This window comes from Mesocricetus auratus, unplaced genomic scaffold (genome assembly GCF_017639785.1).
Source record: "Mesocricetus auratus isolate SY011 unplaced genomic scaffold, BCM_Maur_2.0 Super-Scaffold_100691, whole genome shotgun sequence".
NCBI lineage: Eukaryota > Metazoa > Chordata > Mammalia > Rodentia > Cricetidae > Mesocricetus > Mesocricetus auratus.
Genome location: NW_024429267.1, coordinates 5,082,901 through 5,099,060, shown reverse-complemented (window position 1 = coordinate 5,099,060; position 16,160 = coordinate 5,082,901). Strand labels below are relative to the sequence as shown.

The 16,160-nt window shown below is 40.1% G+C and overlaps 1 protein-coding gene across 4 annotated transcripts in view; it reads right to left on the bottom strand.

The window, feature by feature from the left end:
* Nucleotides 1-16,160, bottom strand: part of Dpp8 (dipeptidyl peptidase 8) — a 46,039-nt gene that overhangs the window by 22,087 nt on the left and 7,792 nt on the right. For all 4 annotated transcript variants that reach the window (XM_040739449.1, XM_040739446.1, XM_040739448.1 and 1 more), the window contains 8 exons: nucleotides 15,285-15,458; nucleotides 14,357-14,525; nucleotides 9,707-9,817; nucleotides 7,066-7,194; nucleotides 6,397-6,458; nucleotides 2,888-2,988; nucleotides 2,075-2,252; nucleotides 1,159-1,318 (listed from right to left, as the gene is read on the bottom strand). In XM_040739449.1, the coding sequence (XP_040595383.1) occupies nucleotides 1,159-1,318; nucleotides 2,075-2,252; nucleotides 2,888-2,988; nucleotides 6,397-6,458; nucleotides 7,066-7,194; nucleotides 9,707-9,817; nucleotides 14,357-14,525; nucleotides 15,285-15,458 (1,084 nt within the window). The remainder of the gene's footprint in view (nucleotides 1-1,158; nucleotides 1,319-2,074; nucleotides 2,253-2,887; nucleotides 2,989-6,396; nucleotides 6,459-7,065; nucleotides 7,195-9,706; nucleotides 9,818-14,356; nucleotides 14,526-15,284; nucleotides 15,459-16,160) is intronic.

Here is a 16,160-nt window from a genome sequence, read left to right as displayed (position 1 = left end):
GCCAGTAGAGGAACATAGCTGTGTCACTCCACCAACCCAGGTGCCCATCAAGAAGCACTGTATAGGGGAGCTGGAGAGATGCCTCAGAGGTTAAGAGAACTGGCTTTTCTTTCAGAGGTTCTGAGTTCAATTCCCAACAACCACATGGTGGCTCACAACCATCTATAGTGGGATCTGATGCCCTCTTCTGGCATAAAGTCGATAGAGCACTTATATACATAAAATAAATAAATCTTAATGGAAAAAAAAAATACTGTACAAACAAACGTGACATATACTACACTGGAATATAGTCTTAAAAGATTTATTTTTATTGTATGTGTATGTGTGAATACCTGCATGTATGTATCCACATGCATGTCTGATGTCCCTGGAAGACAGAAGGCAGCAGGAGAGTTATGGGTGGTTGGAAGCTGCCATGTGGGTGCTGGGAAGAGAATCTGGGCTCTCTGCAGGAGCAGCAAGTCCTCTTAACCACTGAGCTATCTCTCTAGTATCCCTATATAAATTTTATTTTGCAAAGTTCTTAAAACCTAGTGTGGTGACATAAACTTCCAATCCTAGCACCTGAAAGGCAGAGACAGGTAGATCTCTGCGAATCTGAGGATGGCTAGGTTTGCATAATTAGTTCTAGGGTAGCTAGAGCTACATAGTGAGACCATGTCTACAAAAACAGTTATTTAAATAAAAAATAACGTGGGCTCATTTTTTTTTTTGTACATGTGCTGATGAAACAAGTGCATGAAGGCTCATTAAACAAATTAAAAATTGCCATCAAGGCAAAAGTGTTATAAAAATAGGTATTCCAATCACTCAGAAATTACCCCCTATTAATAGCTTAATACGTATTCATTGAGAATTTGCTCAGCTTTTCACATGAATAAATTTATATTTCAGTTAATATATTTACTAAGTTTACTGAAAAAAGTTCTGGTGCTTATAAAGACTACAGTGAAGACATTATGGCTGGTGGGAGTGGGTAAAGGTCCTTGACATCAGCTCTCATACCCTGAGTTTGATCCTTGGAACTTAGACAGTGGAAGGACAGAAAAGAGTCTCACAAGCTGTTCTCTGTCTGCACATGGTTGTTCTTGGATCAATTATGCCAAACAAATAAAATGTAAAAACATTAAATACATAAATAAGAAGACTTCTTACTTGGGGCAGGCAGTCCACCGTTGGATCGCTTGTATTTACTCTCCTTTAAAATGGTTATGATTTTATACAAATGACGGAAACCTGTTTTGCATTCAGACGCAAAAATAAACTCTATTTCATCTTCATGAGTTTGAGGGAAAACATGAAAGATATCATGAATCTGCAAAATGAACAGTTTAGTTTTACTATATGCATTAATAAATATACCACATAGGTAACCAAATGAGAGAAGGAAGGACTACTTGAAATATAGACAGTGCTCGGGATATGGAACACTTACAATAATAGGTTTTACTTTCGACAAAGACTTCACACACTGAGAAGTAAATGTTTCCAAATGGAAGAAAGCAAAAGAACAACATGGCCAAGGCTGCTGCTCCAGTTACAGTTTGTGCAAAGGTATAAATCTTATATACTTTACTTTTGTTTTCTAAAGGGAAGCATTCTAACAGTTGAAGGAAAACAGATGTTCATCTGTTTTGGGTGAATCACAGGAAGCCTACTTTCAACTACAGAGAGACAGAGAAATGTTTTTCTTTTATATCTAATTTTTACGTTAAAATGGAAAATGCAAAACTCAATTAAAAACTAGTATATTTAGCATAGTTTGCTAACTTAAAAGGAAGTTTCTAGACACAACTCTTGAAAGTACTCTCGGAAGCACAGAGGCTGGAGCTAAGGCTTGGGCTCTCTACCCGGTGTGTACAGGGCCATAGCTGCAGTTATTAGTGAGCTGCCACTCCAATGGTATCTACTTTCTGCTGTATATGCTCCATTCTGGAACCATCATTCCAACTCAAAGTGTTCACTGTTCCTTTGAATTTAAGGATGCATTTTGTTAGCCTGCTATAGAACTTAACCTGCCTGAGTATCCTGAGAAAATACACAGTCATGTCCAAGAAAAAGAAATGCATACATTTATCCAGATGTCTGTCGTTTCTTCATAGATGATCAGTGGTGTCACAGAGTCAGGCACTGACTCTATGAGTCTCTGTCTGTCCATGGCATCATCTTCCACTGGGATGAATAACTCAGGGGAGATCAGAACTATCTGTAGGTGAGTCTGGGAACGATCTAGTAGAATGGACCAGGCACTGTTCAAAGGAACAAGAAGAAATCAGGAATGAAACAAGCTCTCAGAAATGAATAACTTTCTGTTCTCTCCCTTGTTACCTATCAATTTTATACACACACACACACACACACACACACACACACACACACACACACACACATTAGTTTTTCAAGATAGGGTTTCTCTGTGTAGCCTTGGCTATCCTGGAACTGTCCCTGTAGAACAGCCTTGCTTTGAACTCAGAGAACCACCTGTTTCTACCTCGCAAGTGTTAGAATTAAAGGCATGCACCACCACTACCTGACTTATTTTTCTTTTTAAAGACAGGGTTTCACTATGTGACCCTTGGCTGGCCTGGAACTCACCATGGAGATCAGGCTGGCCTTGAACTCACAGAGTCTGTCTGCCTCTGCTTGCTGAAAGCTAGGATTAAAGGCAAGAGACACCACACCCAACAATTATTCCTATAATCACAATATAATACACTTATGTTTATAGGACTGCAAATCTGTATGGTCACGGAGTTCAGGGAAAAGGCCTGCGTAGAAATAATAGAGTGCCAATTTACTTGGGAAGGCAAAGCCTACAGCAAAGACATTTTAAAGCTCTGGATCCTAAATTAGTGGTAAGAAAGTGACAATTTAACATACGCACTATTTTCCCTCTGGAGTCCATCCAGCTCTGGCAATATATTCAACTCCTTCAAACAGAATCTCAAAAGGTTGAACCAGTTCTTTATCTATGACATCTATAATCTAGTAAGAAGAAAAGGGAATGGTTACAGAAGACAGAGAAAATAACACTCTCACTAATGTACTTATATCATCTTTACAGACATGGGTGCTTAAAAAGGACACAAAGTTGACAGTAAACCCAGCAGTCAGTCAGGGGTTTCCTCTGTTGGTACTTTCTATACCCAGGAAAATTCTAGCACAAGCACTGACATGATTTCAAAGTCTTCCTTTATTCTAACAAAGCCATTGACAATGAATGACAGGCTCAAATTTTGCTCACTTTAGGTCTAGAATCTAGGAAAAGCAATACCCTTTAAGTCCCTCTACTTCAGTTTAATATATATTTGTGTAATATATGAAAAAAAAAAGAACTTGATAGGCAAACTTTTTTAGCAAGCACAACTCAAAAAAAAAGTAATTAAAAAAATGGAGTAGGGCAGTGATGGCACACTCCTCTAGTCTCAGCACTCAGGAAGCAGAGGCAGACAGATCTCTGTGAGTTTGAGGCCAGCTGGTCTATGGAGCAAGTTCTAGGATAGCCAGAGCTGTTACACAGAGAAATCCTGTTTCAAAAAACAAAGAAACAAACAAACAAAAAATTAGTCCATAGTAGGGCAGTGGTGGCGCACACCTTTTGTCCCAGGACTTGGGAGGCAGAGGCAGGCAGATCTCTGTGAGTGCGAGGCCAGTCTGGTCTACAGACCAAGTTCCAGGACAGCCAGAGCTACACAAAGAAACCCTGTCTTGAAGCCTGCCCCCCCAAAGGAGATCTGAATAGGTTGCCTTTCAAAGATAACACAGGAAACATTAGCCACAGGGAAATGTAAATCAAACCTCAATGCACTACTGCTTCTAAAAGGATGACTGTGACAAACAACATGGACAATAACAAGTGTTAGGATGATGTGGAAAAACTGGAAACCTCGTATACTGCTGGTGGGAATATAATTTTCAAAGCAACCTGGCAGCTCTGCAAAAGATTAAATAGAAGGGGAGGGAGAAGGAACTGGGATTGACATGTAAAACAAGCTATTTAAAATTAAAATAAAAAATGATTAAAAAAAGATTAAATAGAGCATTATCACATGACCCAACCATTTCCCCAGGTATACCTCAGAGACACAAAAACATAAACCCTCACAAACACTTGCATGTACATATTCCTAGCAGTCTCTCTCCAACTCCTCCTTTTTGCTCTCTCTTAGATGATACAGTCCCACTATAAGTGAAAGCTGGTCTTAAACTTATGTTGCTCCTGCCTCAGCATCCTGTGTATAGACATTGCTGTGGCAACAGGCATATGTCACTGTCTGGCTTCATGACAGTTTTCTTGGTTTTTGTATTTTTCAATACAGGGTTTCTTTGTGTAACCACTCTGGCTGTACCGGAACTCACTTTGTAGAACAGACTGGCCTCGAACTCACAGAGATCTGTCTGCCTCTGTCTCCCAAGTGCTGGGATTAAAGGCATGAGCCAGCACTGCCCGGCAACAGCTTTCCTTTCATGAGAAAAACAAAAAAAAAATGGTAGCAACCCAAACACCCATCAATTCATGAACAGGTATAAAATGCTACAAAGAAACAATATCCAGCAATAAAAAGAAATAAAGGGAGCTGGAGAGATGGTTCAGTTGGTAAAGTACTTGCCTGGCAAGCATGAAGATTTGAGTTTGGATTTATAGTACCCTCATAAATGACAGGCATAGTAGTACTGTGCTGTTTCAGCACTGGGGAGGAAGAAACTGGAGAAACCCTGTAGCTTTCTGGCTAGCCAGCCAGTCTAGCCAATTAGTGAGTTCCAGGTGCAGTGAGAGACTATCTCAAAAAATAAAATGGAGACTGGAGAGATGACTCAGTGGTAAAAAGCACTGACTGTTCTTCCAGAGAATCCAGGTTCAATTCTCAGCACCCATGTGGCACTCACCATCATAGCTACAAGGGATCTAATGCCCTTTTCCTAGTCACCAGGCACACATGCACTACATAGACAAACATAAAAGCAAAATACCCATACATATAAAATAAGAAGAGACTGATCAAGGAAAACACTTGACGTTGACCTCTGGCTCCCATGCATATTCATGGGTGGGAGTCATAAATAACAGCAAAAATAACAAGAAATGAAGCACATGGACTGCACATACAGCTCAGTAGTAGAATGGTAGCAAGATTGGGGCCCCAAGCTACATCTTTCTAGCAACTCTCTCTCTCTCTCTCTCTCTCTCTCTCTCTCTCTCTCTCTCTCTCTCTCTCTCTCTCTCTCTCTCCAGACATACTACCAATGCATGATGTAAACAGATGGACCTTGAAAACATTAAATAAAGAAGCTAAACAACATATTGTATGATTTCATTCATATGAATATGAATGCTCAAAAATAGGCAGGTCTAGTATTGCCTAGAACTAAGGGTGAACTGTTTTGAAGTAACGACAATGCTCTAAAACGGACTCTGGTTGCCTAACTGATTACACAAAAAGTCACTGAATTTTAAAATTCAATGAATGAATTGTATTGTACATAAATATTGTACATATCTTAGTAAGGCTATGTTTTTTTGTTTGTTTGCTTGCTTTTTAAGTCTACAACTGGGCATAGAGGCATATGCCTTTAATCTCAGCAGTCCACTTGTGAGGTAGAGGCAGGCAGATCTCTGTGAGTTTGAGGTCAGCCTGATTTACAGAGTGAGTTCCAGGACAGCCAGGGCTACATAGAGAAATTCTGTCCCAAAGAAAAGAATACTTATTTTTAGGTATATGTTTATATGTATTTATATGTGGATATGTGTACATGAATGTAGGAACCCATGGAAATCAGAAGAGGACATCAGATCCTCTGGAGATGTAGTTATAGATGGCAGCAAGCCTCCTGATGGATACGGAATTTGGGTCTTTCACAAGAACAGTATATGCTCTTAATGGTTCAGCCACCCCTCCAGCTGCCCCTAAATCTGCATTTTAACTAATCTTGTGAGCTTGTCCAAATGGAAAGAGAAATAGGGGCTACTCAATCTACCACAGATGTGAAGTGCACCCAACACAGAAGATAAACCACTGTTTTACATTTTGCAAAGAGCACAGAGTATTTGCATATGTGCAGAGGCCAGATGACTTATGTTACTCCTCATAATTTTTTTGGAGACACAGTCTCTTATTGGTCTGGAGTTCAATAAGTAGGCTAGGCTGGCAGGCCAGATTATAAGCACATACTACAAGCCAGCTTTTTATGTAGGTTCTGGGGATTTAACACAGGTTCTTATATATCCCTCCCTGAAGGCCTCATATGAGTGCTTTCAAGGAAGAAAACTAGGTCAACCTGTAAATTATGAACCACAAATGTCTCGTCAACTTCAACAAGTAGGCAACTACACTACATCAAAGAGCCTCTTAGACAGCTGGACAAAGCACAAAGTGTTCAGTGCCTCAAACTTACCCCTCCTTCAGCATCAACAAGTATCTCTGACATCTTGAAAGTGACCTTTGGGTTTGCTGTGCCTTGAGAAAGAAACATAAATGAATAATAAAGCTCAGAATTATTCCAACCAACTTCTTCAGATTGGTGTCATTCAGATTTTAGTTAGGTTAGGAATACTGTATATAGTTGGGGCTTTATTGTGCAAAAATTCATGAGTAGCAAACAGTAAAGAGGTTAAAACTAGAGTCAGTATGAAAAAAAAGGAGTTATCCACTACTTTTTGTTGAAATGTTGCAAACAGCAAAATGAACAAAAACAAACAAAAAACCCCACCTACTTATTAAGAACAAAATCACTTAAAAGTCTTTGACAGGGAGGGACACTTTCTTGCTGATTTCCCAGTTTTGTGGGCACACCCACCTCGAAAAACAAAGATTCAAAAGCTATACTTAATGAAAAAACAATCTTTATGAAGGCTGTTAATGATCAAGCTGACTATACATTTGAATGACTGCAGACTCTGTTTTTGTTTTTGAGACAAGATCTCATCTTGTATCTCAGGCTGGCCTGGAACTCCTAACAACCCTCCTACTGCCACAGCCTTCCAAGCACTGGGACTACAAGCATGAGCCATCCCACCACACCTAGAAGAGGAAATGAATAAGTAAGAACAGTGGAATACAGTACCTGTTTTAGGATAGCGGAATGAATCTGCCCTTCTTGTTTCCAACATGGGGGATGTAACATGAATAATTTCCACCTCAGATTCATCATTTTCTTCATAGAGAATTCTAAGAATTTTACCACCACTAGGAGCTTAAAAGGAATTTAGGTATGGGAAATTTAGAATAATTATTACAGATACTCATCATTCACAAGTCCCTAGAACTAGGTTTTTACTGAAGGAATCATTTAGGCATACAATAGGCCACTATCATGAATTAGAGGTGCTAGAGATTGAATTCAAGGCCTTGAACATGATAGGCTGATACTCTACCACTGGGCTGCACTCCCAGGCTGTGCTGCTCTCAAAACAAAACATTTTAACTACATTTACTTATTCACTCTGTGTGTGTGTGTGTGTGTGAGTGTGTGTGTGTATTTAGGCCTTTATTGGTGGTTTACAGCTAAAAGTCTGAATAGTTCTTTAATGGAACATGAAAAATATTTATTTAGAAGTCATAGGTGAGATTTGGACATTTTAAAATATAAATGTTTTGCCACAATTATACAGAACAAGACTGTGACATAAATCATTCAACACATACAAACTCTTTAGCATCTTCTAGAAAATGTTATAAAGTTAATTAAATAATCTCTTCTTAAGGTGGGATGCATGTGGAAGTCAGAGGACAAGTTTTGAGAGTCAGTTCCCTCCTTACACTATGTGAGTGCCCAGAAACTGAAGTCGGGTTATTGGGCAGCAGCAAGTGCCTTTACCTGCTGAGCCAGCTTGCTGGACCCTGTGCTACCTATGCATGAAAACCTCGTCTTTACAACTGCAGGGTGACTTCAAAGTCCCCTTTACTAGGACTTTAAGTTTATCCTTTTGGGAGGGGAAAAATATGTGCATGTGTTTTTTTTTTTAATATTTCTTTATTTATTGTGTATACAGCCTTCTGCCTACAGGCAAGCAGAGGGTACAGGTCTCATTCAAGGTGGTTGTAAGCCACCATGTGGTTGCCGGGAATTGAACTCAGGACCTCTGGAAGAATAGTCAGTGCTCTTAACCGCTGAGCCATCTCTCCAGCCCTGTGCATGTGTTTATATATAACATTACACACACACACACACACACACACACACACACACACACACACACACACACACACACACACACACGGGAAATATTTTGAAGGATTTTGACATAATAAAATATAGTATTTCCTATAAAGTGCTAAGAGTTTAGTTGTACTGAATGGTTTATGGCAAAATCTTGTTCTGTATAATTATGGGAAAATGTCTACATTCTAAAATAAAACTTCAAATCTAAGACATGGATTAAAATAGATGTTTTTCATTGTCCTCTAAAGAAATGATCAGATCCTGGGTGGTGGTGGTACACGCCTTTAATCCCAACTCTCGGGAGGTAGAGGCAGGTGGATCTCTGTAAGATGGAGGACAGCCTGGTCTACAGAGTGAATTTCAGGACAGCCAGGGCTATACAGAGAAACCCTGTCTTGAAGGCCACTCCTCCACAGCAAAAAACAAACAAAAAACAAAAGCAAAGTTTAGCCTGCTAGCTGTAAAGCAATAGTGATGTCATAAGATCTGTTAACGGGTCCTAATTTACACTTAAGAACATCCACTGTTCTTCCAGAGGACCCAGCTGGGTCCCTAGCACCCATGTAGCATCTCACAACCAACTGTAACTCCACTTCCTAAGATCTGATATCTTCTTCTGGCCATTGCAGGTCCAGAAACACACATGGTACACTTACATATATGCAGGCAAACACACACACACACACACAAAATTAAGAGTAAATAAATCTTAAAGAATAAAAAAGAGGGGCTGGAGAGATGGCTCAGAGGTTAAGAGCACTGCCTGCTCTTCCAGAGGTTCTGAGTTCAATTCCCAGCAACCACATGGTGGCACACAACCATCTACAATTCAATCTGGTGTCCTCTTCTGGCGTGTAGGCAGAACATTGTATATGTAATAAATAAATAAATCTTAAAAAAAAAAAAGAATAAAAAAGAAAAGGAGCCAGGCAGTGGTGGCGCATGCCTTTAATCCCAGCACTTGGGAGGCAGAGGCAGGTGGATCTCTGTGAGTTCGAGGCCAGCTTAGTCTACAGAGTGACTTCCAGAACTGGCTCCAAAGCTACAGAGAAACCCTGTTTAAAAAAAAAAAAAAAGAATAAAAAAGGAAAGAAAGTATTAAAGTACATAACACCTAAGAAATACTGCTTCATAAATTGTGTTTCCAATTTTGTCTATGAATATATTAGGCCACATGGTTGTAAGGGAGTTTCTCACTGGACTGTGGTTAGACAGTGTGGACTGCTCCTTTAAGTCTCTCAGTTACTCGTTCCCACTACACCAGTTCATGCAGATGCCACTCAATCATGTCATTAGTGTGGACCTTTCTAGATGAAAACTGGCAAGCAGCATCTGAGGTGCTGAGGCAGAAGGTAACTGTTTCTACCAGAATTCATGTGGGGTAGGTGGTTAAGGCCTATCTTTTCTGAATAGCTACTAGTACGGTCTAATCTTCATCTTTTTCAATTACCATCCCAGCTTTAGGGTCGATACAGTGAGCCAAAAGTCAGCCAAACCTTTAATACTTCAAGTGACCCGTGACATACTACTTGAACTCACTTACTTCTTTCAGCTTGTGGACACCACCAGTAGCCTGAGTATCTATCAAATTCTTCTTGAAGAACAAAGGTAGCAACTCCAGCTGATCTGGGATCCTCTTCCATGTTGGCTAGCTCTGTACAAACAAAACAAGGCAAAATTACCTCCAAACTCTTTTTTTTTCTTAACAATAGGACAAAGCAAAATGATTCTGTCACTTCTAAAAAAAGGTAGTTTGATGGGGGATATCCTTCTGTAGGCTGTGGATATGTTTCTCTTATTAGTTGATGAATAAAGCTGTTTCAGCCAAAGGACAGGCAGGATATAGCTAGGCAGGAAGTATAGGCAGGGCAACCAGACTAGGAGAATTCTGGGGAGAGGAACACAGAAAGTGAGTCTCCAGGGAGACATCATGTAGCTACTGGGAAAGTAGGATGCCTAGGCATTACCAGTAAGCCAAGACCATGTAGATTATAATGAGTAAATAATTAAGAGAGAGCTAGCCAATAAGAAGCCTGAGCCACCGACCTAACAATTTATAATTAGTATAAGCCTCTATGTGTTTATTTGGAACCTGGCAGGACAAAAACTCCCATCTACAATAGCTGATTGTAGTAGTCAACCATGGAGCCAAAGAGATTGAATTCAAATCTGGGCATCACCATTTACCTATTGTATGACCTTGCGCAAACTGTCTCATTCCATGGTGGCATGTCAGTGGTAGAGCTCAGCATATGTTTGGTTCTAGTACCCTCAGTACCAATAACTACCTAAACAGATAAGTCACAGAGCCACTATTATGTAAGATTTTGTATCATGTTTACAATATAGTTCGAATGTGGCTTGTTTTTGAAAATCATCAATGTTTTGACATTTGTCAGTACTTAGTTCTTGTTAAGTAATAGTTCATTGATTCTATGGATTTGTGGGTTCTTTTCTTAAGACAGTGGGTGGTTTGAATAATAATGTTCCCCATAGGCTCATATGTCTGAATGCTTGGTCCCGGGCAGTGGAACTATGTGAAAGGATTAGGAGGTGTGGTCCTATGTGAGGAGGTGTTTCACAGGGGGTGGGCTTCAAGGCTTCAAAAAGTCCATTCCAGGCCCAGTCCCTCTCTGCCTGCACTTGTAGATCAGATGTAAGCTCTCAGCTACTACTCCAGCATGATACCTGACTGTCTTGCCTGCCCCCACACTCCCTGCCATGTTAACCATGCATTCACCCTCTGTAACTGTAAACAAGTTTCCAACTAAGTGTTTCCTTTTCTAAGTTGCCTTGGTCATAGTATTTCATCACAGCTACACAACAGTAACTAAGACAGGCAGGGTCTGGCTATATGACAGGCCATGGCTGGCCTAGAACTCACTATGTCGACCAAGCTAGCCTTCATCTCAGAAACTGGCCTGCCTCTGTCTCCTGAGTGGTGGGATTAATGGTGTAGGCCACATGTTGGGTGATGCTGTGGATCTTTCATCTATTCTTCTGCTGACATATGGGCTGTTTTTGGTTACTGTGAATAAAGATAATATGAACATTTATTCTTTTTTAAAAATAATTTATTCTTATTTCATGTGCATTGGTGTTTTACCTGTATGTATGTCTATGTGAGGGTGTCAGATCTTGGCGTTACAGTTGTGAGCCACCATGTGGGTGCTGGGAATTGAACTCAGGACCTTTGGAAGAGCAGCCAGTGCTCTTAACCTGAGTCATCTCTCCACCCTGGACATTTATTCTTACACAATAATTTCCGTGGACATGTGCATTCATTTCTTTTGAAGACAAGTGGCTGGTTAGTGGAGTGTGTTTAACTTTTTTATGCTTGTTTGATTTTTGTTTTTTGAGACAGGGTTTCTCTGTGGCTTTGGAGGCTGTCCTGGAACTAGCTCTTATAGACCAGGCTGGTCTCAACTCACAGAGATCCACCTGCCTCTGCCTCCCGAGTGCTGGGCTTTAAGGTGTGCGCCACCACTGCCCCGCAGAGTGTTTAACTTTGTGGGGATGCATTTCTATTATTTTACACTCTTATCAACAGTTGGTATTCTCAATCTTTCTCATTTTTGCTTGTTTACTTGGTGAGCAGTAATATATAAGTATGGTTTTATTTTCTTTTTTAAAGACAGGGTCTTGCTATGCTGCCCAGGTTAGTCTTAAACTCCAACTAATCCTCCTACTTCAGTCTCCTAAGTGCTTGAATTATAGGCATATCTGTGCCCAGCATAGGTAAGATTTAATTTTCTTTTCTTTCTCTTTCTTTTTGTTTTGTTTTTGCAAGACTGGGTTTCTCTGTGTAGCCTTGGTTGTCCTTGAACTCACTCTGTAGACCAGGCTGGCTTTGATCTGCCTGCCTCTACTTCCCAAGTGATGGGATTAAAGGCATGTGCCATTACAGTCAGCTTTAATTTACCATTTTTGATCATCTGTATTCTACATTGTATGAAATGAATATGCAATATGAACCAATAGTCCCTTACCCCAAAAAACCAAGTCAAGCATTTGGAATTCAAAGGCTTCATGTAGTGCACATCTACAGTGTATTATGTAACAGCACCAGCAGCACAACTGGATAAAGTGTAATCTAATACCCCAACATCTCAGCAGCAAACTGAAGGGAAGGCACACTGAGCAGGGCAAATGTTATAAATACTCTCAAGCCAGTTCAGGTCAGGTTTTGCTACTAAATGAGTTTCAGTTCCTAGCTAATGACAACAATGTGTTCAGAACTTTCTGAAACATGGAATTAGTAAAAGAGCCAAGAGCACTGCTGAGTTTCTTGGATCCTTTAACTACTGCAAACTACACTGCCAACTTTCTATCTATTCTGTTCTCCTTTAGATGTGACTGCTTTGGATCTCTGCTACTTATTACAAGTTACTAACTGGAAAACTGGTATCACCTTGTCTTCTCAACAGAGGGTTATCAGGGCCAGAACCAGTACTTTTAAACTCCTCCATCATACTGAGCAGAGAATAAACACACATGCATCCTGAAAGATCAAATTCACTTTCTAAGTGAGCTTTCATCATAACCTACTATGACTAACATTGGCTGACCATGTTCCCTTCCTCCATCCCTTTCTATCTAAACAGACAATTCACAGCCCTCATTATGTTTCAGCCACAATTCTGAACACTGCACAACAATTAACTCATTAAGGCTTCCTGAAACAAAACAAAAAACCAAAAAAAGTCCCACAAAACTTAAAAATGCTTTATTTCTGACAGTTTTGTGAGAGCTTTGCAGTCCTAGTTTCAAATACAATAAGTAGTATATAGTGTTTAGTTTGTTGACTAGATAAAAAAGGGCTTAAATTTTCAACAGACTTGTGACTCCAGTGATGGCAGTTGCTAAGCTTTGTCATGGCCTGTAGTATCCAAAACCCTTTATGTCCAGTACAACCCTAACCACCCACCTTGACTGCTGAAGTCTCCCCCTTTGCCCCCACCAGCACTGGACAACTGAGTGCTTCAGCTCCTCACAAAGGCCATAGCACCTTTCAGAATAAGACCTTACTTGCACAATTCCCTTTCTGGAACACTTTGCTAAAATACAGACATCATTTAAGGTCAGTCACATTGAGCTCTGGAAAGTCTACCCAACCACTACTTCTCTTGATGTTCTATAGTACTCCACATTTGGTCTACTCTATATTGCTATTATTGTTTATTTAGTTGCTTGATGGCCAGCATCACCTTATTCAATATATACCCTTGCCACAGTTCTTTAGAATCTTTTTTTTCTTTTTGAGACAGGGTTTCTCTGTGGCTTTGGAGGCTGTCCTGGAACTAGCTCTTGTAGACCAGGCTGGTCTCAAACTCACAGAGATCCTCCTGCCTCTGCCTCCCAAGTGCTGGGATTAAAGGTGCGTGCCACCACCACCTGGCATCTTTACCATCATTTAAAGGTCAGTTCCCTTAAGATGCTGTTCAAATACCACAAGTCTCTTTACATAAAACACCATAGTGTTTCTGCAGAACCCAAGTGCATCCTCATGTAGACTTTAATTAATTACTTAATTACATTGTAAACAGTTATTGCACCACATTGCTTGGAGAATGACCAATAATAATGTCACAAAATGTTTGCATGTGTCCATTACAGACAGCTATCACAGGTGAACTCAATCCAGCAATCAATCTGTGACAAATTCAAGTTCTAGTTAAAAAAAAAAAAAAAGATTTATTTATTTATTATGTATACAACATTCTGCCTCCTTGTATGCCAGAAGATGGCACCAGATCTCATTACAGATGGTTGTAAGCCACCATGTGGTTGCTGGGAATTAAACTCAGGACCTCTGGAAGAACAGTCACTGCTCTTAACCTTTGAGCCATCTCTCCAGCCCAAGTTCTACTTTTTGAAACTTTTTGTTTTTTGTTTTTGAGACAAAGTTTCTCTGTGTTCTGGAACTCACTCTGTAGACCAAGCTGGCCTCAAACTCAGATACACCTGCCTCTGCCTCCCAGGTGCTGGAATTAAAAGCATAGCAGAGATGCACTGATGCCTGAAAATGGCTGAGAAGAGAATAGCATTATCTAAGGGGTGTGGATATATTCTCTGTCCTCCATACCTTTCCAGTTTTAAACACCTGAACTTAAAAATAAAGATCACCCAGTTTGCTTTAATTTCAAAATGGAAGTAAAATGAAGCAAAGCCAGGCTGCAGAGCTCTGCCTTACCATTGTGCACATAGGTGATCCTCCGTTCTTCCTTGGTTACCAGGTTCGATATCCAGATATCATTGCTGTGAATGAAAGCTATCCAGTCTGGATCAGCAGGGCATAATTTTGGATCCATCCGTATGTTGGGACAACTTGTTTCCACTAAATTGGGTCGTAAAGGTTGTTGCTAGAAAAATACACAACATTTTAAGGTAAGCTATCAGGTTGACAAAACAAATTTGTTTTCCAGCTTTTTTTTCCTGGAAGATAGATGAAATTTCTAGCTAAAATGTTCATAATGGCTGTATCCCAGAAAAAATATATTTTTAATTGGTTTAACAAATAAGGCCTCTTTTTTAAAATAATGAATGGAAAAGTTAAGGGTAATAGATAATAAACACTATATTACACACCAAGACAATGTAACAGTATTTTGTGAAATCTGCTGCTCAGATTGTTTAATGGAGTAATTATTATCTGTTATACAGGGTTTCTTTGTGTAGTCTTGGTTGTTCTGAAATTCACTCTGTAGACCAGGCTGGCCTCAAGCTGCGAGCTGCCTGATATGGTTCCTGGGAACTAAACTGCCATTTCTCCAATGCTCATCTGTTTTTGTGTTTGTTTTAAGATTGTATTTATTTATTTATTGCTTTGTTTTTCGAGACAGGGTTTCTCTGTAGCTTTTGGAGGCTGTCCTGGAACTCAATCTATAGTTCAGGCTGGCCTCGAACTCACAGAGATCCACCTGCCTCTGCTTCCCAAGTGCTGGGATTAAAGGTGTGTGCCACCAGTGCCCAGTAAACTATCAACTCTTAAAAATTAACATTAATTTCTTAGCTGGTGGGTAAACTGACCCTTTTGGTTTATTTGTTAATTTCCTTTCTGATTTGGGTACAAATTCTCTTTAGGACACCAAAAGAGTTAACACATAGTAACTACAATTTACCGTAAATCCATGTGGGCCTCCATCTTTGATATGGTAAATTCCACTACCAGCTTGAAACAGGAATGTCCCGCTTCCTGGGTGATAATCATAAGCTGCAATTCCCACAGTTCCAATTCGCTTTCTTTCTCTGAGTAGCTCTTCCTCTCGAGAATACATCCCATAGTCTAGTGTTGCCTACAACAAAAGGAAAGTCATCCATTCCAGTCTTCTGAGAACTAGTCTTTGCAATTCACTGAAACTCTACCATCTCTTCAGTGTTTACGTCTGTACCTAGTGACTCAGAAGTTGCCAGTTACTCTAAGCAGATTAATCTTAGAAACTCTCCTGAAATTTTGAGTAAAGAACCATTTAATCACTATTGCATAAAATCCATCATCTTAGTAGGTAAGGCCCTCTATAGTCTAACCATAATTCAGTAGCTTTGCATACAGTTAGTTGTGGAGCAGTGATCTCCCCAGCTGCCTTGATGGGACTGAACATAGCAGCTGAGTATATGCTGGGCAAGCCAAGAGAAGAGACTGTTGTGAGTGTGTGTGGTGGGATACTGACCAGCCTCAAACTTCTGATCTTCTGACCTTTCCACCTTCATACCTCCCCAGTACTAGGATTACAGGCATGGGAAAGTTTCAGAAGGCAGAGGCAAGAGGATTGCCACAAGTTCAAGGCCAGTGTAGTTTACATAGTAAACATCAAGACCAGTCAAGGATACACAATGAGACCTTGCCTCAAAAATAAACAAAATAGGGCTGGAGAGATGGTTCAGTGTTTAAGAACATTTGTTGTTCCTTCAGAGGACCTGAGTTTGATTCCCGGCACTCACATCAGATGGCTCACAATTATTTGTAATTCCAGTTCCAGAGGATCCAATGCCCTCTT